Consider the following 27,993-nt stretch of genomic DNA (forward strand, 5'->3'; position numbering starts at 1 on the left):
TTATTCTGATAGTATCAATATTCATACACTCTCTAAATAGCTTATACTTTTAAGCCCTCTTTTACTAAGGTGTGCTATGTGCGTGCAGTAAATATTAGTGTGTGCTAAACACGCTAAATGCTCAGGCGTGCATGTTATCCCATGGATGCATTAGAGTTTAGCGTGCGATAAACATGTGCTAAAATGCATAGCACTCCTTAATTAAAAAGGGCCTTAGTTTAAATGCACGGGGCCATCATGGTGGCAAAACACATGTAAGTGATGATTTTCAAAACCTACATATTAATATGCCAGTAGCACATCTACCGTATTTTCTCACATATAACGCGCGCGTTATACGTGGTTTTTACAAACCGCGCATACCCTTGCGCATTATACGCGTGAGCGCGTTGTACAAAATTTTTTTTACATAGTTTCCCCCCCCCGACGCCCGATTCATCACCTGGAAGGAGCGCTCACACTCCCACCCCGAAGGACCGCTCGCACCCCCACCCGAAGGACCACTCGCACCCCACAGCCTCACCCCCTCCCCCATGGAGAAGCTGTCTACCTTGTTTCCGGATGCCAGCCCAGCTGCTTTCTCTGCCGGCGGTCCTGCCCCTTCTCAGAGCCCTGTGCTGCGCTGCTTCCTCTTCAGGCGGTCCCGCCCTTTCTCTGATGTCAGAGACTTTCAAGGAGGAAAGGATAGTCGGGGCGGGCGAAAACAGAGTCAGGGTCTCCAGAGGAGAGTCGGGGCAGGCGAAAGGAGAGTCGGGCAGCATGCGCGGTATACGGGTGTGCGCGGTATATAAAAACTTATGTACATAAATATGTGTTTTTTGCGCGCTATACCCGTGTGCGCGTTTTACACGGGTGCGCATTATCTATGTGAAAATACGGTAAATGCCGAATTGCTGGATGTTTCTGCTTTATTAGAACAGTTGGACAGAGAGGTGGCTATTTCAGCCACTCTCTTACTGACTGTAGCTTTGGCTCCAGATAAAGACTGGATCCTCAAACTTTTCTTTAAAAATAGAACCAGACACTTCCTGGGCTTCCATATTCAAATTTTTCCGGATGTCTCTAAAGAGACTCAAAAGAGAAGAAGGGAATTTCCAATGTTGAAACCTGGTGTGACCCAGGTTTATTTTTCCTTAGATATCCTTGTAAATGTGTAGTAAGGTATCATACTTTGAAATAAGTGTTTTTTGAACCAGCTCATTTGATAGTCTTCCTCTCCACAAAGCGCCTTGGGAATGGAGAAAAATCAGCGTCCAAGGAATAATTAGCTCCTTTTCAGTATCAGATAATGTGATTTTGTTTGGTTGTTATTTTGTACCCTTAAATCACTCCGTCTCTTAAGTCTTGGATCCTAATTTTGAGGACTAGTGTGTGATTAAGTTGAGAATTAATTTTTTTGGGATAGAAAGTAATTTTAATGTTATGTTCAATATTATGTTTTCTTAATTGCACTTTCTGTACAAGATGATACGCTTGTTAAATAATGTAAAAATTTCTAAAATTAAAAAAATAAATAAATAAATGCTGAATTGCATTGTATTCAATGGATTGGTTAGATATTCAGGTATAATAAATTCTTACTATAACTATGGACTCTCAATTTCTTTGTTCATCTCTTGGTCTTCACCAATTCTTTTTAGTGCTGTTTTCCTTTGCAAGAATCAGTCCTCATTTAAAGTCATCCAGTGAGTTTACTTGTTTTACTGGCACATGAATTGGAATTTAATTGATAGGCACCTGACTTGGCACGGCATGATTCTACAAAAGTTAGGCTCCTTGGCCTAAACGCTATGAAGAGGATCGGTAAGACCATGTGGGTCTGCTCTGATCTGATTTTTTGGCCGATTCAAAAAGAGCTATTGATGCACTAAGAAGTTTACATGCAAATGATTCATGCAGAGGTTCATCGTAATCCCCATTTCTCCCATCGAATTGATGGCTGTGAGAGTGACACACTCATGTGCAGAGCCAGCTGGGGAATTCCAAATAGCTGAGAGGCAGGGGAATTCCCAAAAGCAGCCTCCTGCCACACACAACTGTTCAGGGCAGGAAAACGTTTTTTTTTTTTAATTGGGCACAGATACTGTTTGTATTTCTTTTGTTTTCATCTGTGCATATTACACACACACACACAAATATCTGCCCCAATAAAAAATATCCCCTCCCAGATGTGCCCCGATGAACATGGTACTGGGAATGACCCCCTATACTAGCAAAAATTGGCAGGAGGGATGCTCATTCTCCTGCAATTTGGCACCCTGCATGAGAAAAAATGCAGGAAGGATGCTCATTCCCTCCTGCCATGCCAGCCCCCCCAGCAGTGAAATGGCAGGAGGGATGCCCACTACAACCTGCCACCAGAGTTCCCCTGAACCCCCCCCAGTATCCAAGTGCTGGCTTAGATGGGTTATTGGACATCAGGATGTTTTTATTATGAGCCCCTAAACCCATATCAGATGTGCAAACTTTCCATCCCAAAGAGCAGCCTGATAAGACATTTACAAGGGGGAGGAGTCTAAGGCCCTGATTTGGATACAGAGGGAGGAGCCTAAGGCCCTGATTGACTTGACTGAATCATTCAGGGCCTTAGACTCCTCCCCTTTTATCCTAGGATAGTCTAATGCCCTTATTGGCTCAGACACCTAAGGTACCTCCCAAAGATACCTTAGGTGTTTGAGTTAATCATGGTCTTAGGCCCCTCCCCATGATTCACATGATGCACCATTTTAGAGTGGGACAGACTGAGCATCCATCCTGCTCCAACTTCCTTGACAGTTACATAATCTAAATTGATCTTGTGCCTCGATAGGCAACCATACCTCCTTGATTAAAATATTAGTTGTTCTGCCACATTTTCAACTGGCTGGTGTAATGCTTATGCTTACTGCATTTGTGTGCATATATCTAATTACAGTAGTATTTTAGAAAGAAAAGTATGTACCTATGTCCCTTTGTAGAATAGGTACCATATACAGTGGGCTCCCCCGAGGGGCTACTCCTCCCCCTTATCATTTCTATAACACTGTCAGATGTACAGAGTGCTGTATATTAAAACATTCAAGATATAGCCCCTGCTCAGTAGAACTTACAATCTAATCAAACAGTTCTGGGGAAGGAAGATTGCTGCTTCCCCCAGGCCTTTCTGTGTTGGAGATATTTCCTTCTCCGGCCAGAGAGGATGAAATAATGGTGCTCTCTTCTTCAGAACAGGCTGGCTAGGAGCCTAGAATCATGACAATCAAAATTTGCCTTCTTGAAGCCACTGCACCAACGATGCCATGACGTCAATACGTGTTGATGTGATAGGGCTTCAATATTAGCACAGTTCTATAAATGGCATCACTATTGGCACCTTAAGATGGCCAGATGCTGTAAACAACACACTAAAAAAGTCAACTAAGAGCACCTAGTGATGCCTAGAAAAATAGGCACACTAACCCCCTCTTTTATTAAGGTGTGCTAATTGATTAGTGTGCGCTAATCGGTTAACGCACCTTAGTAAAAGAGGGCCTAAGGTTATTTATGCGGCAACCAACGTGATTGAACCCTATAATTGAACTTGTAAATTTAAGGGAAACAAGATTTTTCTAATCATTACAATACTTTGATTGATTGGTTTTCTAACAAAAAAAATACTAGCAAATCCTACATTCCAAAGGTTTGTTTTGTGCAATTTTCTTTTTTTTAATGATTCAGAAACATAGATGCAGTGAACATAAACCATTTTTGAAAAACCAAGAGAGATGTTTTGCTGTTTTAAAAATGGGCATGCTTGGTATTGGATTTTTGTGCTGTTCCACAAAATGTCTACATTTGGATTTAGAAAACATGTCACAAATGGCACTCCACATATTATGTTTTTCTTTTATTATGTAATCTATATATATAAAATCGGAGGTATGTATGTGTGTATGTATGTATGTGCCGCGATCACGCAAAAACGGCTTGACCGATTTGAACGAAACTTGGTATGCAGATCCCTCACTACCTGGGGTGATATGTTCTGGGGGTCTCGCGGCCCACCTGCACACGTGGCGGAGCTACAAACAGAAAATCAGATTTTACCCATTCATGTCAATGGAAAAAATGTAAAAAGCTGCCATTCTCACAGTAATTCAAAAACGGCTTGACCGATTTGAACGCAACTTGGTATGCAGATCCCTCACTACCTGGGGTGATATGTTCTGGGGGTCTTGCTGCCCACCTGCACACGTGGGTGGAGCTACAAACAGAAAATCAGATTTCATCCATTTATGTCAATGGAAAGGATGTAAAAAGCTGCCATTCTCACCGTAATTCCAACTATAAAACACTTTCTATGACACTATAACCACTAGGGACATCGTTTCTATTCTACCACGGACACCATACATATAGAGTTTGTATGTTCTAACTGTGTTTGTAACTGTTTCCTTCATGCACCCCAGTTCATAATGTTATTACATTACATGAGTACTCACATATGCTGAACTAGGAACACAGGTTCTATTCTGAATCGGGAAACAACTGCATGGAGTTTCTTTTCAACCTGAGTTTCCACATATTTAGTTGTTTAAATCAATACTGGAACTTTTGGATGCCACTTATTCCAACAGATCTTCCTTTTCAGTTTAAGAGATTGAAAATTCCACTGCGACTTGCATTCTCTATCACAATCAACAAATCACAGGGACAGACTATTACATACTGTGGAGTGGATTTAAGATCCCCCTGTTTTTCCCATGGACAACTCTATGTTGCTTGCTCAAGGGTGGGTTCACCCAAGAATTTATATGTTCTTGCTCCTGGAGGTGAAACTAAAAATGTTGTTTATAATCAAGTTTTGTGTTAGTTGTATTGTATTCATTTTGTCAAATATTTCACATTATAATTTGAATATTGTACTTTTTATAAAGCTGTTAAAAAATAATTTCATTCACCATTATAAAGTATCTTTATTTGATTCCATTTACAGTGTTATTGCTATAATTAAATACCCGTGCAACGCCGGGGCATCAGCTAGTAATCTATATATATAAAATCGGAGGTATGTATGTGTGTATGTATGTGTGTGTGTATGTGCCGCGATCATGCAAAAACGGCTTGACCGATATGAACGAAACTTGGTATGCAGATCCCTCACTACCTGAGGTGATATGTTCTGGGAGTCTCGCAGCTCACCTGCACACGTGGGCGGAGCTACAAACAGAAAATCAGATTTCACCCATTCAAGTCAATGGAAAAAATGTAAAAAGCTGTGGGACCGATTTGAACGAAACTTGGTATGCAGATCACTCACTACCTGGGGTGATATGTTCTGGGGGTCTCGCAGCCCACCTGCACACATGGGCGGAGCTACAAACAGAAAATCAGATTTCACCCATTCAAGTCAATGGAAAAAATGTAAAAAGCTGTGGGACCGATTTGAACGAAACTTGGTATGCAGATCCCTCACTACCTGGGGTGATATGTTCTGGGGGTCTCGCGGCCCACCTGCACACATGGGCGGAGCTACAAACAGAAAATCAGATTTCACCCATTCATGTCAATGGAAAAAATGTAAAAAGCTGTGGGACCGATTTGAACGAAACTTGGTATGCAGATCCCTCACTACCTGGGGTGATATGTTCTGGGGGTCTCGCGGCCCACCTGCACACATGGGCGGAGCTACAAACAGAAAATCAGATTTCACCCATTCATGTCAATGGAAAAAATGTAAAAAGCTGTGGGATCTCCAGTTATTTTACTTAAGCAACCTTGACCCAGCAAAACTTTGCAATGGCACAAGGCTTTGTGTAAAGAGGTTACTGGCCAATGTAATTGAAGCGACTATCTTAACCGGAAAGGGACAGGGTGAAACCGTATTTATCCCGCGGATACCACTTATTCCAACAGATCTTCCTTTTCAGTTTAAGAGATTGCAAATTCCAGTGAGACTTGCATTCTCTATCACAATCAACAAATCACAAGGACAGACTATTACATACTGTGGAGTGGATTTAAGATCCCCCTGTTTTTCCCATGGACAACTCTATGTTGCTTGATCAAGGGTGGGTTCACCCAAGAATTTATATGTTCTTGCTCCTGGAGGTGAAACTAAAAATGTTGTTTATAATCAAGTTTTGTGTTAGTTGTATTGTATTCATTTTGTCAAATATTTCACTTTATAATTTGAATATTGTACTTTTTATAAAGCTGTAAAAAAATAATTTCATTCACCACTATAAAGTATCTTTATTTGAATCCATTTACAGTGTTATTGCTATAATTAAATACCCGTGCAACGCCGGGGCATCAGCTAGTTTGTTATAAAACTCAATAACACTACACATATTCCTTCACCTGAAGAGATGCTGAGCAAGGATCTGCTAAGGGGAAGAAAAACTCCATTGGAATATCTTACCTCCTGGAATTCAAACTTTGGAAAAGGACACATGGGCTTCAGAAGGTTATTTCAATGTCCTTCTCTTTTACTCTTTTAGTTCAGGCCTATCCTTTTTTCAGCTAATTTAGGCAATAGTGTAGTCTTTAGAGTCTCTTTTAGGATTTGATATAAAGTGTTTTAGTTTAGATTAATATTTTAGGTTGCATATAGCAGTTGAAAGTCTTTGTTTAGTGTTTAATTCCCTCCACACCCAAGGCTGGTCTTTTGATTTATAGGCTCTTCAGCCAATTAGGGTCAGGGCATTGCTTTGGTAGGACTGTTTTCAGATTTTTCCTCTTTTTTTCATCAGGTGTGAGTGCTTGTGTATCCACAATATGACTGGATAACATTGTATCACCAAAGTTGTTGCTCGGGTTACATCTTCTATCTCTATGCAGACAGAAAAGGTTACCCAAACAGGAAGTGGTTCCATGTGCATGCTGTCTTTATACTGAATCCCTCATGAAGGATGTAAAGCAGGGATCTCAAAGTCCCTCCTTGAGGGCCACAATCCAGTCGGGTTTCCAGGATTTCCCCAATGAATATGCATTGAAAATAGTGCATGCATGTAGATCTCATGCATATTCATTGAGGAAATCCTGAAAACCTGACTGGATTGCGGCCCTCAAGGAGGGACTTTGAGACCCCTGATGTAAAGGAACTGAGAGGCTAGTTGAGTAGTCAAGAAAGCAAAGATGCAAATAGAATATATATAAAAAAAAAATAGCCAACATGGTAAAATGGGAGGGGGGGGATAATATTTTTTTAGATATATTAGTGATGAGAAGACATTCAAAAGTAGCATTGTAAGACTCAAAGGTGAAGGGAAGAAACATGTAGAAGTTGATAAAGATAAGGCTGAATAGCTTTACAAATATTTTTGCTCTATGTTCACAGCTAAAGCACCGGGATAATGATGCATAAGACAATTCTAAATAGGGATGGAGGTGTGGTAGACCTTGGTCAACTTTCAGAGGATTGTGTTCATGAGGAGCTAGTTAACAAATCAATGGGGGCAGGATGGTGTAGATTCAAGGGTAATGAAAGGGAAGTTCTGGTGGCTAAACTGGCTGCCCTTTTCAATATTTCTCTAGAGTTGAGAGGGGTACCGGAGGACTGGAGAAGGTTGGATGTGTCCCCTCTCCACTAAAAGGAAGAAATAGGGAACTGCAGGCTGGTGAGTCTGGCTTTTGTGGTAATTAAATTAATAGAAATGCTTTTAAAATAAAGAAAGATGCATTTCTAGAATCCAGCAGATTACAGGGTCTGAGGCAACATGGATTCGCTAGAGGCAGTGTTGTCAGACAAATCTGATCAATTTCTTTGACTGGATGACCTGAGAATTGGATAGAGGGAGTGCACTAGATGTGGTGTATTGAAATATTAGCAAAGCCTTTGACATTGTTCCACACAGACATCTAGTAAATAAACACAGAAGGGCAGATTCTATAAATGCCGTTCCAATTGTAGGCAGTGGTAGGCATCTTAGCCATACAGAATGCATGTTTAAAAAAAATGGGGCAGGCTGCTTACACTATAGGCATCTGTTGTGGGTGTAGGGAGACAGTAGGTCTTTTACATAGGCGTTAGCCATTTTAGCTCATACTAAATATGCGTGCATGCTAAACACTAACACATCCATAGACTTATAATGGGTACATTAGCATTTAACACGTGCATATATTTGGCACGCACTAAAATGGCTAACGTACCTTTGTAAAAGGACCCCAAGGCTGAGTGTGGGCATGGATTCACCCAGAAGTGGCCTTGGGCAAGCTTAATTGACCCTAGGCATCTTCCTAGGGCTGTGATAGACACCTGAAATATAGGCCACAAAATGCTGGCCTACATTTCAAATAAACACAGCTGTTGAGCTGATCGCAGTAAGGGAATCTCCCTGCCTTGATCAGCTGAGTGGCTGCAGCTACAGCATGAAATCCCCAAAGACTATCCACAGCAGGAGGGATGCCCCAAACCTCCTGTCACCACCCTCAAAGCAACCCCTGAAACTGTCCATGGCAGAAGAAATGCCCAATCCCTCCAGCCTCTTCCCCCACACCCCCTTTGAAGTCCTCTGGTAGGAGTTATACCCACTCCTTCCTACTGGAATTCACAACACAACCCCCCAACTGTAATAGGTAGGAGGGATGCCCACTCCCTCCTGCCAGCAGGCCCACCAAACCTATGACCCTCCCAATCTTTGATATCTTCGATACCTCCACCCCAACCCCCTTGAGAACTATGCATTTTTGGAGGGATGCCCATTTTGACATTGAGATGTACTTTCTAAAATGCTGTTCCACATTTCTTAGCACAAGATGCAATACTGATACCATACATAATGTGGAAGGCCAAGCTGCTGTCACAACATATATTCTAGTAAGATGTCTGCCAAAGGATACATGATATAGAAAGGGTGGTTGATACATGAAATAGTCTGCTGGTAGAAGTGGTTGGTGGAGACAAAGACTGTGTCTGAATTTAAGAAAGTGTGGGATATGTAGTTGGGATCTCTTAGGGGAAAGAGGAGATAGTGTATAATTTGGATGGGCCATTTGACCTTTATCTGCCTTCATGTCTCTATGTTTCTATGTAGATATTGAACTTTATAAAACTGGACATCCAAAGGAAGCCGGTAGAGAAGCCAAACTGGAAACATATATATACTTTTTTTTTAGATTTCAGAGCAGGATTTAAATGTCAGATTGTCCCTTTAATCACTCCTAAACACTCCAGGGGCAAATGAATAATTAGTTGACACACCTATCTAAGAGCTGCTGGAAAGGCTGACGCCTATTATTTTCTAAAGCAGGTGTGAAATGTCAGGCAGAATTAGAATCTATGTGTTTTTTGTTGTCACTACCATGGATAATGTCATTCGTGCCTATGGATGTATATTTTAAAATACTAATAAAGATGATTGAACTAAAAAAAAAAAAAAAAAATTGTATGCATAACTCTCCGTCCCTTTCAAACCATGTCCTGAGTGCAACTATTTGATGACTCTGAATGGTGTGTTCAAACAAGTTTAAGTAGTGTCTTTTTCTGAAATTATTACTTTCATGCATCAAGGGCACAATTCTGTATAGAGTAGGAAGCCTAAACAAATCATTGCCAACTAGGGCAGCACTAAGGGCTCCTTTTATCAAGGTGTGCTAAGGGGGTTAGCGTGTCGGACATTTCATCACGCGCTAAGCCCCGCGGCACACCCAAAAAAACTAACGCCTCATCAATGGAGGCGTTAGCAACCAGCATGGCAGGCGGTTGAGCACGCGGTATTCCGCGCGTTAACCGCCTACCGTAGCTTGATAAAAAGAGCCCTAAATGTGATTCTATTAAAATAGGCACAATTTATAGAATTTTGCTTAGTGCCATCTAAGCAATGTTGAGCATCATTAGTTGTCCTAACTTTTAAGCAGACCATATTCATGTCATGGTTTTCTTGGCCTAAATGTGTGCACCTACGTTAGACTCACAATGGTGCCTATCTAAAAGGTGCCTAACTCTGAAACACACCCATGATCTAACCCTAACCAAATGTATTTTTAGGTAGGCGGTAGGGACAAGGAACCTAACTGTTATAGAATCCTGCATGCAATAGGCAGCGGAATGCTTTTATGTTTGGGGGGGCCAGAAGCTCTGCCCCAGACACACCCAATCTCTGCCCCAGATCCTGCCCCCATAATAGTTCTAATCGTAATTGCATTTTTCCATTCATTTTTCATATATACACACAATATAATCTTATTAACAATACATAATGGTTAACCATAAAATTAAACTACACAAAGCACACTGTACGTATGCTTCTCAACATTCATTCCTACCAGAACACAGATAACTCCTATGCAAATACATGACCACAAACTAAAAGTACTAATATATATAAATAAAACCCTAAGATTCAAGACTCTATATGAAGTACAACACCAGAGAAATAGAAACAAATGCATTTCTTCCTTAGCAGTGCAAAATATAAACAACAGATGTCAGGGATCCAAGATGGCGTCAGACTAGACGTGCTGAAGAGCCGCTCTGAGGATTCTTCCTTGAATTACAATTTCTTTGTATGCAAATCACCTACCCGATGCCTAAACGGAGGGGCCGCTGTGCCGCTGGTGCCTCGCGGCCCATTGTCGCCCCCGCAGTCAGTGACATCGGGGAATTCCTCAGACGGATGCAGGGAGCATTTTTGGCATCGGAGGGAGGCCCGCAGAGGAGCAGCGGCGTGAGCGAGGCCGTGGCAGTTCCTCCGGGATTGGAGACATCTCTAAGCCCCGACGTTAGGGCGCCGCCCCCTCAGCCTCAGTCAAGCAGCTCTCCAAGGGGTATGGGAACCCCGGATGTCAGGGCTTTGCCTTCCCCTGAGGCAAGTAGTCCAACGCAGAGCCTGCTGATAGGAGCTCATATAGATATGATCCCCTTTGGAGAAGCTGAGGAAAAATTATCTAAGGAGAGGTGAGTTAGCCTTCAGGGACAGCGACAAGAAACTCTACTGGATGGTGAGCACTATGACACTTCTATTTCTTTAATTTCCTTGGAAAACCCCCCAGAAGTAACTCTGGACTCATTGTGGGATCTTATGGCCGGACTAGTGAAGACCATAAGTCCCAAACTTCAGTTAATTGAAGGGAAATTGTCTCAAAATTCTACTGAAATTAAAGTATTGAAAAATGAAATGACCACCTCTAACTCTTCTGTTCAGAAGCTTGAACAAGAAATTAAATCATCTAGACAACTACAGGAAACTTTAATGAAGGACAATATAAATCTTAGAAGGAAGATGGAGAATTTGGAAAACAACTTCAGATACAACAATTTAAGATTAATTAACTTTCCTAGGCTACCACTGGTACCACCTAGAGAAATGTTTAAAAGATATTTTCTTGAAGTTTTGGAGGCCTCAGAAGATTCAATACCTCCTTTATCACGAGTTTATTATCTACCTAATAAGAATAAATTGTCTAAAAAATCTACAGATCAAGGACTATTGGATGTATCGGAGTTATTGGAGAAATCTGATAAAGAGGTTGTAGAATCAAATACTTTGATAGTAACAGTAGCTCTCTCTATTGATAAAGTTTGGTTGTTAAAACTATTCTTTAAAAATAGGCAGAAAGAATTTATGGGTTGTAAAGTGCAGATATTTCCTGATTTATCACGAGAGACCCAAAAGCGTCGCCGGGAATTTCTAATGTTAAAGCCAGGTGTTACATCTTTAGGTGCTACCTTTTATTTACGACATCCCTGTAAGTGTATAGTGCATCACCAAACAGTTAAGTATGTTTTCTTTGAGCCTAGTCAGTTGACTTCTTTCTTAGCGCTCTCCCGTTTGGAGGCAGAAAGACCATAAGCCCCAAGATTATTGATTAATCCCAGCAATCAGCCCTCTAGCTAACTTTAAATGTAAGAGTGTACATTTTGTTCAATTATTTTCTTTTGTTTTCGCTAAGAAATCTTGGATCCAATAATTTGAGGACTTGAGCATTTTAGTTATAAATGATCCTAATGCTATTGAATATTTCCTGCTTTATGTAGAATTACTAATTTTGCTTTCTGTACAAGTTCATTCTTGATTATATGATTTGAAAATCAATAAATATATTTAACAACATAAACAGCAGATGTAAATTCCCCAAATTGGCACAAATCAATCACTAAATTAAAAATAAAATAATTTCCCCTACTTTTGTTGTGTGGTGATTTTGATTTTCAAACTATCTTTCCCAGTCTCTGGCTGCACTTCCTTCTGTCTGTGCTCTTAACTTTGTATCCACGGACACCTTATCCATTTGCTGTTTTTCTCTTCTTCACTTTCTGCCATACATCCATTTTTCCTTAAGAAATATCAGGGAAATGTACTGAGAAAAACCAAGGTCAGAAAAAGCTTGCTATATAATCGAAACAACTGACCCTAAGAGTATTCTGTCTGAAGAGAGTGATCAAAAACCTTCTATAAAAGCTCAGAGATATGGAACTCTGGAGGGAAGGCTGAAAAACCTCCCTATGTAAAGAGTTCACCTTCCAGTCATTGCTACTATATACATTTTTTGATCACGCTCATAGACTAGGATTTTTTCATAAAATTTGAAGAACTTTGCACAATTTCAAAATATGATGGTAGTTTTCCTTTCTTCTTATGTCAATCATGCAAAAAGTCACTGCATAAATTGATTTAGAAATATGTTCACTTAGCTTGCAAGAACAAGGTTAATGGGGTCCCAAGGTCTGGGATCTCTCTCCCCTTCCCTCCCTCTTCCCTAGGTCTAACACCTCTTTCCTGACTACCATCTGGCATATCTCTTTCCCCTCTTTCCCTTCCATTCTGTGGTCTGGCATCTCTCTCTCTCTCTCTGCTTCCCATTCCAGTGGTCTGACATCTCTCCCTTCTTTGGGTCATCTCTCTCTCTTCCCTCCCAGTATAATATTTCTTCCTCCCTCCTTTCCACCACTATCATGCCCAACAATTCTTCCTTTCTCCATATACATCATCTCTTTTTCCCTCTCATGCCATACACCTATTTCCAACAATTATCTGTTCCTTTTCCCCACCAGCAGCATTTCTTTTTCTCCCTTCCCACTGCTCCACCTGTGCAGCATCTAACTTTTCCTCATCTGCTAACCATCCCCCACCATCCATGCATTTGTCCTTCCCAACCTACTCCCAGTATGTGCAGTATCTGTCATAGAAACATAGAAACATAGAAAGATGACGGCAGAAAAGGGCCATAGACCATCAAGTCTGCCCACTCCACTGACCCACCCCAATAGTCTAGATGCTAGTGACTCGACTTACGTAGGGATCCCACGTAAGTGTCCCATTTTCTCTTAAAGTCGAGCACACCGGTGGCCTCGACCACCTGCACCGGAAGCTCATTCCAGTGGTCCACCACCCTTTTCGTGAAAAAATACTTCCTGGTGTCACTACTAAATTTCCCCCCTCTAAGTTTAAGCGGATGCTCTCTTGTGGTCGAGGGTCCTTTGGGGAAGAGAATGTCATCTTCCACCTCGACACGTCCCGTGATGAACTTAAATGTCTCAATCATGTCCCCCTTCTCCCTGCGTTCCTCTAGAGTGTAGAGCCTCAGTCTGCTCAGTCTCTCTTCGTACGAGAGACCCTTGAACCCCAAGACCATCCTAGTGGCCATCCGCTGAACCGACTCGACTCTAAGCACGTCTTTACGGTAATGTGGCCTCCAGAATTGCACACAGTATTCCAGGTGAGGTCTCACCATGGTTCTGTTCAGCGGCATTATGACTTCTGGTTTCCGACTGACAAAACTTCTATTGATACATCCCATCATTTGCCTTGCCTTGGATGTGGCCTTCTCCACCTGTTTGGCAGCCTTCATGTCTGCACTGATGATTACTCCCAAATCTCGTTCTACTGAGGTCCTAGCTAATGTTACTCCATTTAAGGTGTAAGTTCTGCACGGATTTCTGCTACCGAGGTGCATGACCTTACATTTCATAGCATTGAAGCCTAGCTGCCATGTCGAGGACCAGTTTTCCAACATACGAAGGTCCTTTGTCATGCTATCCTGTAAAAAGCTTCCACTTACTATGTTGCACAGTTTTGCGTCATCGGCGAATAATGTTGCTTTACCCTGTAGTCCTAGTGTCAAGTCCCTTATAAATATGTTAAAAAGGAGAGGACCAAGGACCGAGCCCTGCGGCACTCCGCTGGTCACCTCCGATGCTTCAGATAGGGTACCGTTAACCACCACCCTCTGAAGTCTACCACTCAGCCAATCATTGACCCATGCAGTTATTGTCTCACCCAACCCCATTGATTTCATCTTGTTTAGCAGCCTGCGGTGTGGTACGCTGTCAAAAGCCTTGCTGAAATCCAAATAGACTATGTCCAGAGACTCTCCTGAGTCCAACTTTCCTGTCACCCAATCAAAGAAGCTGATGAGGTTGGATTGACACGACCTACCCTTAGTGAATCCATGCTGACTAGGGTCCCTAAGATTCCCCTCATCCAAGATCATGTCCAACTTACGTTTAATTAGTGTTTCCATGAGTTTACATACTATCGATGTGAGACTCACTGGTCGGTAATTCGCAGCCTCCGCTCTGCAACCCTTCTTGTGTAGAGGAACAACATTCGCCGTTTTCCAGTCCAGGGGGACTCTCCCCTTTTTTAGGGAGAGATTGAAGAGCATGGCTAATGGTTCTGCCAGGACATCGCACAGCTCTCTGAGCACTCTTGGGTGCAGTTCATCTGGACCCATGGCTTTGTTTACCTGGAGTCTTGACAATTCGCTGTAGACATCAGTTGGTGTGAACTCGAAATTCTGAAATGGGTCTTCCACGCTTGACATTGCTTCCAGATGTGGCCCTTGCCCCGGTGCCTCGCAGGTAAAAACCGAGCAGAAGTATTCATTCAGTAGTTTGGCTTTATCGGAATCTGTTTCCGCGTAATTCCCGTCCGGTGTTTTGAGGCGTACTATCCCGTTTGTGTTTTTTTTTTCTGTCACTAATGTACCTGAAGAAGGATTTGTCCCCCTTCTTAATGTTCTTTGCTAGAGTTTCTTCCACTGCAAGTTTGGCCTCCCTGACTGCTGTTTTGACTGCTGCAGACCTGGTCCTATATTCAATGTTAGCTTCACCTGTTCCCGTACGTTTGTATGAAAGAAACGCTCTTTTTTTCTCCTTGACGAGGTACGCGACCTCTTTAGTGAACCATTTGGGTTTTTTGTTTCTTTGTTGTTTATTTACTGATTTTATGTAGCGGATAGTTGCTTCGTGTAGGGTCAATTTCAGGTTTGACCACATGGCTTCCACATTATCAGTTGCTTCTTGATCCTGCAGCGTCTGATGGACGAATTCTCCCATACGTGCGAAATCAGTGCCCCGAAAATTGAGTACCCTCGTTTTTGTTTGTGATTTAGGGAAGCCTTTCCTGAGGTTGAACCATACCATGTTATGGTCACTGGTAGCCAGCGTTTCTCCCACTGAGACTTCCGAAACACTCTCGCCGTTTGCAAGTACGAGGTCCAGGATGGCCTCGGCCCTAGTGGGCTCTAGCACCATTTGTTTGAGCTGTACTCCCATCATGGACGTCAAAATCCTCCTACTACAACAAGTTGACGCTGAGAGTGTGTTCCAGTCTACATCAGGCATGTTGAAGTCCCCTAGCAGAACAGTGTCCCCCCGTAGTGTAATATTTTCAATGTCTTCAATCAATTCGTTATCCTTGTCCTCTGTTTGTCTTGGAGGTCTGTATACCACACCAAGGTACAGGCACTTTTCTCCACCTCTGGCCAGGTTGACCCAGATGGATTCCCCGGTGTACTTAACATCTGCGATCCTGGTTATCTTGATGTTCTCCTTGATGTAAAGTGCTACCCCTCCTCCTAGCTTACCCTTCCTGTCTTGTCGAATCAGGTTGTATCCTGGTATATTTGTATCCCACCCATGGGAGTCCGTGAACCATGTTTCGGATATTGCCACCAAGTCTAGGTCCGCATTCACAATTTCTGTTTCCAGTTCTAGAATTTTATTCCCTAAACTATGTGCGTTAACATACATAGCTCTCCACTCTGTGTGTTTGTCAAACCCCTGTAGAGAGTTTCCTATGTGACTCGAAGTGTCTCCTAGTGAACCTTTAGCAGTGATGGTGCTTACCTCGGACTTAGAAGCGCAGTTTTGGATCACCACATCAGGATTGTTTCTTACTGCACTGGTATTTAAGTGAGTACCCTCCCCCGACTTACCTAGTTTAAAGCCCTTCGAAGCAGGCGGGCTAAACGGTGTCCGAAGACGTTCTTACCTCTGCTGGTTAGGTGAAGTCCGTCTGGTCCCTGGAGTCCCTGTAGTGCCTCTCCATGATTTAGGAATCCGAAGTTCAATTATCGGCACCATCGCTGTAGCCATTCGTTTGTCTTCAGGATGCGTTCGTCTCTATCTCTTCCCTTGCCCCTAACAGGAAGAATAGAAGAGAATACCACCTGTGCTCCTGTCTGCTTCAGCTTTTCCCCCAGAGCTCCGAAGTCTTTAGCTATGTCCTCCGGCGCGTTCCTGGCAGTGTCATTTGTTCTGACGTGGATAAGCAGCATGGGAAAGTGGTCCCGGGGCCTGAGAAATCTATCAAGTCTGGCGGTCACATCCCGTATTCTGGCTCCCGGCAGGCAGCAGACCTCCCTTGACTGCATATCCGGTCTGCATATTGGTCCCTCGGTGCCTCTCAGCATGGAATCCCCGATGACTATTACTCTGCGCTTCTTTTGGGGGGGTCGATCTGTTGTGGCCTGAGATGGAGTCGTGTGTTGAACGTCGGTAGTCTCTTCCTGCTTCAAGTCGATAGTCTCTTCCTGCAAGACCTGGAATCTGTTCCTTAGGTTGAGTTGTGGAGTTGATGTGGAGCTACCCTGGTAAGAGAAAGGATAAGAAGGTGAAGAGATTGTAGATGGGGGGGGGGGTCTCCTACGTTTACCTGTGGAGGAGGTCACTAACTGCCAGGAGTCAGTGCCTCCAGCCATCTCCTGGATTCCAACAGTTGGACTCATCATCGACGGCCCTGGTGTCTCAATGAGGGACCTGTCACGGGCCTGTTCGGTGATTTGGGACAGCTCCTGCACTAGTCCATCGATGTAAGCCTCATCCTCTCTAATGTCTTCCCAATCACTTGAGCATCTGTCCTCACTGTCTTCCCAACTCCCTGCATCCAGCTTCTCCCTGCCAGGCTCAGCACCCAGCCCCCTTCCTTCACTCCCCCCTTCCTGGTCAGGCTCTGCACCTAGCCCCATTCCCAGCTCTGCACCCAACCTCTGCACCCAACCTCCTTCCCTCCCCTCCGAAGTCTTTAGCTATGTCCTCCGGCGCGTTCCTGGCAGTGTCATTTGTTCCGACGTGGATAAGCAGCATGGGAAAGTGGTCCCGGGGCCTGAGAAGTCTATCAAGTCTGGCGGTCACGTCCCGTATTCTGGCTCCCGGCAGGCAGCAGACCTCCCTTGACTGCATATCCGGTCTGCATATTGGTCCCTCGGTGCCTCTCAGCATGGAATCCCCGATGACTATTACTCTGCGCTTCTTTTGGGGGGGTCGATCTGTTGTGGCCTGAGATGGAGTCGTGTGTTGAACGTCGGTAGTCTCTTCCTGCTTCAAGTCGATAGTCTCTTCCTGCAAGACCTGGAATCTGTTCCTTAGGTTGAGTTGTGGAGTTGATGTGGAGCTACCCTGGTAAGAGAAAGGATAAGAAGGTGAAGAGATTGTAGATGGGGGGGGGGTCTCCTACGTTTACCTGTGGAGGAGGTCACTAACTGCCAGGAGTCAGTGCCTCCAGCCATCTCCTGGATTCCAACAGTTGGACTCATCATCGACGGCCCTGGTGTCTCAATGAGGGACCTGTCACGGGCCTGTTCGGTGATTTGGGACAGCTCCTGCACTAGTCCATCGATGTAGGCCTCATCCTCTCTAATGTCTTCCCAATCACTTGAGCATCTGTCCTCACTGTCTTCCCAACTCCCTGCACCCAGCTTCTCCCTGCCAGGCTCAGCACCCAGCCCCCTTCCTTCACTCCCCCCTTCCTGGTCAGGCTCTGCACCTAGCCCCATTCCCAGCTCTGCACCCAACCTCCTTCCCTCCCCTCCCCATGTCAGACTCTGCACCCAGCCCCCCTCCCCTAGTCAGGCACTGCCCCCTACACCCTCCCTGTCAGACTCTGCACCCAGCCCCTTTCCCTCCCCCATGTCAGACTCTGTACCCAGATGACACAAAGCTATGCCGGGCAATCAGATCACAGAAGGATAGCGAGGAACTCCAGAGCGATTTGTGTCAGTTAGAGAAATGGCAGATGAAATTTAATGTGGAAAAGTGCAAAGTAATGCATTTGGGCAGAAAGAACAAGGAACACGGTGCAACTCTGGGTAAGAGCGAACAAGAAAAAGACCTGGGTGTACTGATAGGACCCTGAAGCCATTGGCACAATGTGCGGCAGTGACAAAGAAAGCAAATAGAATGTTAGGCATGATAAAGAAAGGAATCACGAGTAGATCGGAGAAAATTATAATGACGCTTTATAGAACAATGGTGAGATCACACTTGGAATACTGTGCCCAACATTGGTCTCCCAACCTAAAGAAGGATATAAAACTGCTGGAGATGGTGCAGAAGCGAGCAACAAAGCTAGTAAAAGGTATGGAGTACTTGGATTACAAAGAACGACTTAGGAAACTGAGATTGTTCTCCCTTGAGAAGAGGAGACTGCGAGGGGATCTGATTGAGACTTTCAAAATACTGAAAGGAATCGACAAAATAGAGCAGGAAAAAAAGTTATTTACAATGTCCAATGTGACTCGGACAAGAGGTCATGGACTGAAGCTGAGGGAGGACAAGTCCAGGACGAATACCAGGAAGTTCTGCTTTACGCAGTGAGTGGTGAACACCTGGAATGCTCTCCCGGAGGAGGTTGCTGCGGAATCCACCATTCTAGGATTTAAAGGCAAGCTAGATGCACATTTCCTTGCAAGGTGCATAGAGAGATATGGGTGATTAAGGTTACGCCAGGGTACACCTGGCTGGGATCCGTGTGCGGATCACCGGACTTGATGGACCTAAGGTCCGATCCGGAGATGGAAGTTCTTATGTTCTATTAATAAACGATTATCAATACAGCTACAATAATACCTTATCCTAAAGCAAAAATAAATAAATAAACAAATATAATTTTTTCTACCTTTGTTGTCTGGTTTCTGCTTTCCTCATCTTCTCATCATTCTCTTCCTTCCATCCACTGTCTGCTCTTCCTTATGGCATCTGCTCTCTTTCTATGCCTCTTCCAGAATTTATCTGTCTCTCCCTTCCATATCTCTCTCCCTCCCCCATTGGTGGGAATCCATCTTCCTCCTTTCCCTCCTCCAATGGTGTGGCATCTCTCTCCTCTCTTTCCCTTCCCTCTCCCACACCCTGTGGCCTAGCATTTCACTCTCTCTTTTCCCTTCCCCCCTTCCAACAGCATCTGCCCCCTTTCTTTCTTTCCAACCCAATTCCATCCAGTATCCTTCCCCCTTATGTTTCTCTTCCCTTTCCTTGCACACCAATTACATCAGCAATTGCCCCCTTTCTCTCCCTCCACCACCCTTCCATACCACCCTGCCCCCTTTCTCTTCCTCCACCACCCTTCCATACCACCCTGCCCCCTTTCTCTTCCTCCACCACCCTTCCATATCATCCTTCTCACATCATCTTTCTCACAACCCTTCTATACCACCCTGCCCCCTTTCTCTTCCTCCACCACCCTTCCATACCACCCTGCCCCCTTTCTCTTCCTCCACCACCCTTCTATATCATCCTTCTCGCAACCCTTCTATATCACCCTGCCCCCTTTCTCTTTCTCCACCACCCTTTCATACCATCCTGACCCTTTCTCTTCCTCCACCACCCTTCCATACCATCCTTCTCACAACCCTTCCCATCACCCTGCCTCCTTTCTCTCCCTCCACCACCCTTCCATGTTCCTTTCTCTCTCACCTCCAAACATTGCAGCTGTAAGCTCTGCCCTCTGAGCTCCATTAGAACAGCTGACGGCAACAGTTTACCCCTGCATCAATGGCAACGTGCGCCCCACATCAATGGCAAAGCAGCCATATCTCTTACAGGAAAGTCCCATGATGACTGTTCATCCCCCTCCGAAGTCACTTCTTCCAGAACAAGTAAGTAACTTCGGAGGGCGATGGACCAGCAGACGCAGTTATCGCAGAACCTTCCTGTAACAGAGCCAGCTGCATTGCCATTGATGGGGGGGAGGAGGCCCATTGCTATTGATGTGTAGGGGGCCCGTTGCCATTGATGCATGGGGGGCCCATTGCCGTTGATGCTGGGAGGGGACCATTCTGTTTAAAAAAATGGCAAGGTGAGTCGTACTCCTTTAGCGGGTCCCCCTTATAGTTTCAGGCACTAGGTACGTGGCTACTGGGCCTATTGATTAATCTGGCCCTGGTTATGGTCTCCTTATTTCAAAAGTGATATAGTAGCATTAGAAAAGATTCAAAGAAGAGCTACCAAGATGATAAAGGGCTGGAACTCCTCTCATATGAGGAAAGACTAAAAAGGTTAGGGCTCTTCAGCTTGGAAAAGAGAAGGCTGAGGGGAGATATGATTCAAGTCTACAAAATCCTGAGTGGTGTAGAATGGGTACAAGTGGATCGATTTTTTACTGCATCAAGATTTAAAAAGACTAGGGAACACTCAATGAAGTTAAGCTGTGGAATGCATTGCCAGAGGATGTGGTAAAAGCAGTTAACACATTCTGTTCTTAAATGTATGACAGGTTGTATCATGTCTCTGTTAACAATTGTTTATTTGTTAAAAACTAATAAAGTATTTTGAACTTAAAAAAAGGTTTGGACAGTTCCTGGAGGAGACAGACATGGGTGAAGTCATTGCTTGCCCTGGATAAATAGCATAGAATTCTGCTACTATTTGGGTTTTTGTCAGGTACCTGTGACTTGGATTGGCCTCCTTGAACATGGGATACTGGGCTAAATTGACCATTGATATGACCCAGTAAGGCTATTCTTATGTTCTTAATGTCAATTATAAGGTTTAAGTGCCAGTAAAACAGACAAATCATCAAAAGTCATCTTTAACGGCACATCGTCTCAATCCTCTTCCACAAAATATGGCATACCACAAGGATTTATCTTATCACCACTGCTCTTTAACATCTTCTTAGCGCCCCTTTTGACTGTTGGCCAATCTATTGGTTTTACTACGTTCGCCAATGCGGATGACAATTAATTTATCCCATCGATCTCCACAACACAGAAGACGTCGCCATCCTTAATTGCAAATTAGGAAAAATCAAGGTTTAGTTAGACTTAAATAAACTGTCTCTTAATATTGGCAAATCAAAACTTATGGTTTTTCCCTTCAAAGACTGAGCAACTCTTCAAGCTCCCTTAAAGCTTGAATCACTTCCCACACTGAAACTGTTAGGAGTCACTTTGGACTAGAGGTCTGCACGGGAACGGGGATCGCGGGAATCCCACGGGTCCCTTGGGACCCCCGCGGGCTTCCCTTCCGCTACACGGGACTCCCACGGGGATCCCACCCTGGTCAACGGGACTCCCACGGGGCTCCTACCCTGGTCAACGGGACTCCCACGGGGCTCCCAAATACACCACGGGACTCCCACGGGGATGGAATCGGGATTTCTTCAGAGCCTACCTTGTGATCCGTGACCTCCATTGATTTAATTGCAATCTAATTAAGAGACCGGCGCTGCTGCAGAGCTCAGCACGTAGGCACACGTCCACAGGCAGGGAGTCTTGCTCCTGATTGGCTGAAAGATGGTCACATGCAGGGCTAGAGGCAATACTTAAAAAGGAGAGCCGCCGCCGATAGGCTCAACAGAGCGACCTGAGGAGGACCCACTACTAACTGGATCAAGCCAAGCCCAGTTCGAGAAGGACCCACTGACTGGACCCGACATCCGTCCCGACTCTCGACTTGAGCCGAGCAGGACCACCCAGCCACCCTAACCGATTGAGGAGGAGGACCGCTTGGTTCATTCCGTCCTGAGTGATCCGACGAGGAGGCCCGCCCATCACCACTGCCTTGCTTACAGAGTAGACCCGAAGAGCACGTGCTCCAGCCAAGAGGACCCTCTGCCAACCGAAGAGCCCCGGGCCAGACCAGACCAGAGAGACCCGAAGAGCACGTGCTCATTGCTCCGGCCAAAAGGACCTTCAGCTGACTAAAGAAGAGCCGCGGGCCAGGATGACCAGTCCAGAGAGAGTCTCTGAGAGACCCGAAGAGCACGTGCTCACTGCTCTGGCTAAAAGAACCCTCAGCTGACTGAAGAAGAGCCGCGGGCCAGGACCACCCGACCAGACCCGAAGAGCACATGCTCAGGCCAAAAGGACCCTCAGCCGACCAAAGAGCCCAGGCAAGGACTGTCACCAGCCAGGACCCAACCCGACCCGAGTCCCAGATGAAGAGGACCACCCGACCACCCGACTGAGCAGCCAATCCCTCCAGTCACCCCACCCGACTAGGAGAGAAGAGAACAGACCAGAGGAGCCGACCTGAGCCCAAAGTTAAACTTTAGGCCCCGACAGAGCCTCGAGGACCGGAGGAGCATTTAGAGCACCGGCCTGACCTGACTAGAGCCACGAGTTGAGGAGGAGACCAAGAGGTTAGGTAAGAAATTATTTGATATTTTTATCTAAACACGTGAAATACATTTGCTTAAATGTTTTTTTATGATATTTTATTATTCATAATAGTGAGGTTACCAGCTATTTCATTTGTTGTTTATAATTATAGTATTGTATTAAAACCCTTAAAGATCATTCATAATAGTATAAGTGCTCAGTCTTGTGTAGTCTGCATGGAGACCGATTGCACATATTTATTTACACTGTACTAGCTAAGAAGAAAAAACATGGAGCCACAGCATTGATCATCCAAACTGAAGAAAATAAGTGCTATATATTTTTTATTGCATTTATTTATTGTGTATTTTGAAGAACATACATAGCATCAGTGTGATGATGGTCCTAGAACAACTTGCTATGGTCTCCATATGTGCAATCCGGTCTCCAAGCAGACTACACAAGACTGAGCACTTATAATGTACTATTATGAATGATCTTTAAGGGTTTTTAATACAATACTATAATTATAAACAAATTAAATAGCTAGTAACCTCACTATTATTAGTTATACAGAAGCACCAGCAGTGCATATTTTGAACTCCTAATAATATTAAATATTATTATTCATTACATTTATACGTATCTTTATATGTTTGTATATTTTTATACTTGGATGTCCTTTATTTGATTGTCTTATTCGCTTGTATATGATCATTGTGATGGGATGCTTTGTAAAGCAGGGGGCAGTGAGGTGCCTAACTTTAGGAGTTACAAAGATAGAGAAGATGAAAAAGTGAGGCTAAATGGAAACAACCACAACGGAGCAATCCTCACTCAACAGGATTAAGTATAGGATGGCAAATGGGCTCAAAGTCATTTACATCAATACTTGGCTCATTGCATTTGATAGAGGAGGCAATGATATGAGCCAAGTTAAAACATCTACACAGGATTTCTGTACTGATGCAAATGGCTTTGAGCCCATTTGCCATCCTATACTTAATCCTGTTGAGTGAGGATTCCTCCGTTGTGGTTGTGCCTAACAATAGGTGCCCTTTATAGAATCAGTCCCTAACTGTATTAATAACTGGACTGATCTACCTGTACTAGAAACTGGATTGAGTGTCCGTGTCAAACTGTCCATTGTAATTTCCTGGGTAACTGAACCAACCTCTTGTAATGTCACATGACTTGAACTGAATAGGTAAAGGTGGAATAAAAAGCCTGATTAACAACATAATTACCGTATTTGCCGGCGTATAAGACGACTTTTCAGTACCTTAAAATCCTCCCCAAAGTCGGGGGTCGTCTTATACGCCGGGTACTGTTTACATGCCCTTACTTTACATGCCCTAACACACAGTTCTTCAACCGCCGGTCCGCAGAAAATTTCTGCCGGTCCGTGCAGGACCGGCGAGATCAAGTCGGCAGTTAAATTTCCTGTCGACTGCGGTTCCTGTTGATTAATGTTCCTCCCAGCCTCAGGCGATCAAGATAGGCTGCCAACGTCGGGGCCTTCCCTCTCTGAGTCTCGCCTGTTCGGAAACAGGAAGTTGAAACAAGTTGCTGAAGAGGGCCGCGGGGAAGTTGCGATTAGACCGGAGAGAGCTGCAGAATCAGGTGCAGGTGGAGGGAGATGGTCAGCGTGTGTGAACAAGATCCTGGGGAGCCTTCACAGTGGCTGTCTCCCCTCCCACCAGCTCTCCAATTTGCCAGGGCAGTGATTTACTGGCAACTTCCTGCAGGCAAGTACGGAGAGCTGCTGGAAGGGGAGGAAGCCACTGTAGGAGGCAGGGAAGGTGCTGGAAAAGGGAGATCTGTTACTGGACTTGAAGGGAGTTAGAAGGAGAGGTGTGCGGAAGAAGGGGTAGTCTTATACGGCGAGTATATAACAAACTCTATATTTTAACTGTAAAAGTTAGGGGGTCGTCTTATACGCCCAGTCGTCTTATACGCCGGCAAATACGGTACTTGCCAAAATCTCAGCATTTACTTATGCATCTGTTCTATATGAACAGGTATTTAGAGTTAGAGTTCCTTTCATAACAGGTCACCTCTATGAGAAGTCTAAAATGTACCTGTTTCAAAATGGAAACCCATTTTTATTATCCCCTTCTACAGTAGGTGCTCAACATTGTTTGCCCAATTTCCAGCAAATATCACTTACAACAGTAATTAACAGAACTTTACAGCCTGTTTTCCAACTCCTCCTGGGAATCCAAGTGAATGAAAATGTCTCTCAATTTCTATACAGAGTTTTTTTATAAATTGTAATCATTAGATCAAATATTAATTTATTGGCATGGATTTCATATCTTCAAGAATAATCTCATTTCATTTGTTTGCACTGCAATGGGTTTGTCCAGTTTGATACCAGAGCTGTTTGCAATGACAGGGCTCCTTTTACTAAGCTGTGCTAGCGGTTTTAGCGCATGCTACAATGCCGCATGCACTAGACACTAACGCCTCCATTAAGCTGGCGTTAGTTTTTCCGCATAGTGCGGGGATTAGCACTCGCTAAAAACACTACCGCAGCTTAGTAAAAGGAGCTCTTAAAATATTAGCACTGAGGGGATAGTCTATTTCTCTCAAAGGTGATCATAAAGATTGTGTGATCTGTTATCAGGAAGTTACTATTATGTGGATCAGATCAGAGTATAAATTTCAAAGCTTTCATAAAGGTTTTATTGGGTAACGGTTTTGTTTTTTAAAGATATACAAGCAATTTCCAAAAATCATTACAACTAGAATATATGTACAATAAACATTATTTTTGAGTCAATATTCAAAATCATTTATATGGTTAGCTTTTTTTTTTTTTTTTTTTTTATGAAGGGAGATGCCATCCAGAGCCTAGAAACCACATTTAGCTCAGTACAGTCTCTGAAATAAATTTTAAATTCTTTTTTCCATTTTTATTGGTTGCAGAGACTGATTTCTGTTTGTTGTGATGGAGAAGAAAAAGGGAGTTCAGAAACTTGTAGATACAAACAGCGACCGTATTTCATATGCAACAAATAAGGGCAAGAGTGAAGTATGGAACTTTTTTTAAAGTGGTAATGGTTGATGGCAAAGAAGTGCCTTTTGCACTTTGCTCAAGATGCAAGACAATTCTCTCTTGGAGATCACATGATGGAACCAATGGCTTATGGGCTCACAAGGACTATTGTGCAAACCGGATGCCACCAACAAAGATTACAGCACTACCAGGTTTTTCTTTGTCAAATAATACCAATAAAGTACCTGTTAACCTAAAATCTGAGGTAGCTGATGTTTTGGTTGCTATGTGTGCAACAGATGTCAGGCCTTTTTCTATCGTTGAAGGGGAAGGATTTAGAAACTTGGCAACGAAGCTCGTCTCCATAGGTGCTAAATATGGGAATGTTGACCTGGACCAATTCCTGCCCTGTGGGTCAACTATCTCTCGTCATCTTGATGGTGTTGTGGAGAAACAGAAGACCACACTCATTGACAAGTTAGCCTCAGTGCCTCAGTTTGGGGTAACAACTGATCTCTGGACACACAAGCAAAGCAACCACAGCTACATAACTGTGACTATACAGTATGTTCATAACTGGCTAACTGAATCATGTATCTTGGCTACTCGATTACTGGATGAGCATCATACATCTGAAAATATAAAATGGACAGTAAAGTCAATTCTGGATGAGTTTAGGGCGCATCGTCAAGACAATGTGTTCACCACAGACAATGCCAGTAATATGAAAGCTGCCTTCCAAGAATATACGTGGATTGAATGTTCATGTCATAATCTGAATCTCGTTTTGTCACATGGACTGCAGCAGACTAATTTGCAGGGCACTGGTTTGCCACCTGAGGTCGCCAAACTTATTGACACCTCGAAAGAACTGGTGACATTGGCAAAATGCACAAAAATTAACAATCAGCTGCTAACAACACTTAAGCAATGTGTGTCAACGCGATGGAACAGTGTGCTGCTGACACTGAAATCGGTATCATCCAATTTTGTAGATCTTCATGCACTGGGCACAGAGCCAAATTTTAATAGAAATGTTTTGTGTCTTCTGGCTGATATCAATGAAGACTTGTTGGCTGATGTCATTCAGGTTTTGGAACCTGTTGATGTGGCCACAAAATGCCTCTCAACTGACAAGAACCCCTCATTGCATCTGGTATTACCTACCAAAATAAAGCTGCAAAAACACTTCACTGCAAAGCCTTCTGACAGTTGCATCATCATACAGCTGAAAACCCATCTGCTTAACATGTTGGATAAATACTTTCCAGTTCATCAGTTACATTGTACTGCTGCTCTGCTGGATCCACGGTTTAAAGGTAATTTCGGAGCATTAGCACCAGCAGAATATGCACGGGCACTATCCAGCTTGAACGAGATGGTAGATAGGCTGCCAGCAACAGACACTCAAGATGAGTCATCTGTCTTGCAGCATCATAAGAAAATAAAACTAGATGAAAGTTTCTTTGAAGACCTATATTCTTCAACTTCTTCAAATATGTCTGAGGTATGTATATTTTCTTTACATAGTTCAATATTTTTACTTATGACAATATTACAAGCTAGATACACCTTCTAAACTATAATCTGCTTTTCTTAGGTGGATGCATACTTGACGTCTATTGGCAAAATCACAGAGGATATCTTGTATTATTGGAAGGCCAAATCTACAAAGTGGAGAAAACTTTCTGAAGTGGCCAGACGAGTCCTTGGAGTGCCTGCTGCCAGCACATCATCTGAGCGGTCTTTTTCATCGGCTGGACGTGTTCTGGAGGATAGACGATCACAGCTTGGACCACATACTGTTGATGGACTTCTGTTCCTGCATGGACTTAAGAAATAATTATCCCTGACTTACTTAAGTGTTACCAACTTTTTTAAAGGTATACTGTAATTTCCTAATATTATTACAATTAGAATATATGTACAGTCAACATTATTGTTTTTTGAGACAATATGGGTCAATATTCAAAATCATTTAAAGTTTTAACTTACTGCACATTTTTCTTATACAACCATTGTACTTTAAAGTTAAAAGTGTCTTTCCGGTGATGCATGCATCTCTTATTTCTATTCAGTTACTTGTTTATATAGTATTTTATTGTTGGTTTAAATAAACTAAGACTTTTTAAAAAACGAAGTAATGTGTGCTTTTTATGGGGGCAGGTTACTTTTATGCGGGGATGGGTGGTAATCCTCGCAGGGACGGGTGGGGATGGAAGAGAACCCGGCGGGGATGGGTGGGGATGGAAGAGAACCCGGTGGGGATGGGTGGGGACAGAAGAGAACCCGGCGGGGACGGGTGGGATTTCTGTCCCCGCGCAACTCTCTACTTTGGACAGCAAATTCTCTTATCACTCTCACATCAGTACAGTCGTTCAAAAATGTTTTTATTGTCTAAAAATGATACGTTCATTAGCCAGGTTATTAGAACCATCCTCTCTAAATACTCTTATCCACTCCTTAGTAATCTCTTGCATAGACTA

At 43.6% G+C, this 27,993-nt stretch overlaps 1 protein-coding gene across 7 annotated transcripts in view; it reads right to left on the reverse strand.

Moving 5' to 3' along the window:
- LOC117346440 (vomeronasal type-2 receptor 116-like) overlaps window positions 1-27,993 on the reverse strand; it is a 133,475-nt gene that overhangs the window by 14,882 nt on the left and 90,600 nt on the right. Inside the window, exon 4 of one of the 7 annotated variants that reach the window (XM_033915986.1) lies at window positions 17,236-17,587. The exons of 5 other annotated variants lie outside the window; for them this stretch is intronic. In XM_033915986.1, the coding sequence (XP_033771877.1) occupies window positions 17,583-17,587 (5 nt within the window). In that variant the 3' untranslated portion in view covers window positions 17,236-17,582. Of the gene's footprint in view, window positions 1-17,235; window positions 17,588-25,204; window positions 27,339-27,993 lie in introns of those variants that run through there. One more of the 7 variants, XM_033915982.1, reaches the window with a different exon arrangement.

This window comes from Geotrypetes seraphini, chromosome 12 (assembly GCF_902459505.1).
Source record: "Geotrypetes seraphini chromosome 12, aGeoSer1.1, whole genome shotgun sequence".
Lineage (NCBI taxonomy): Eukaryota > Metazoa > Chordata > Amphibia > Gymnophiona > Dermophiidae > Geotrypetes > Geotrypetes seraphini.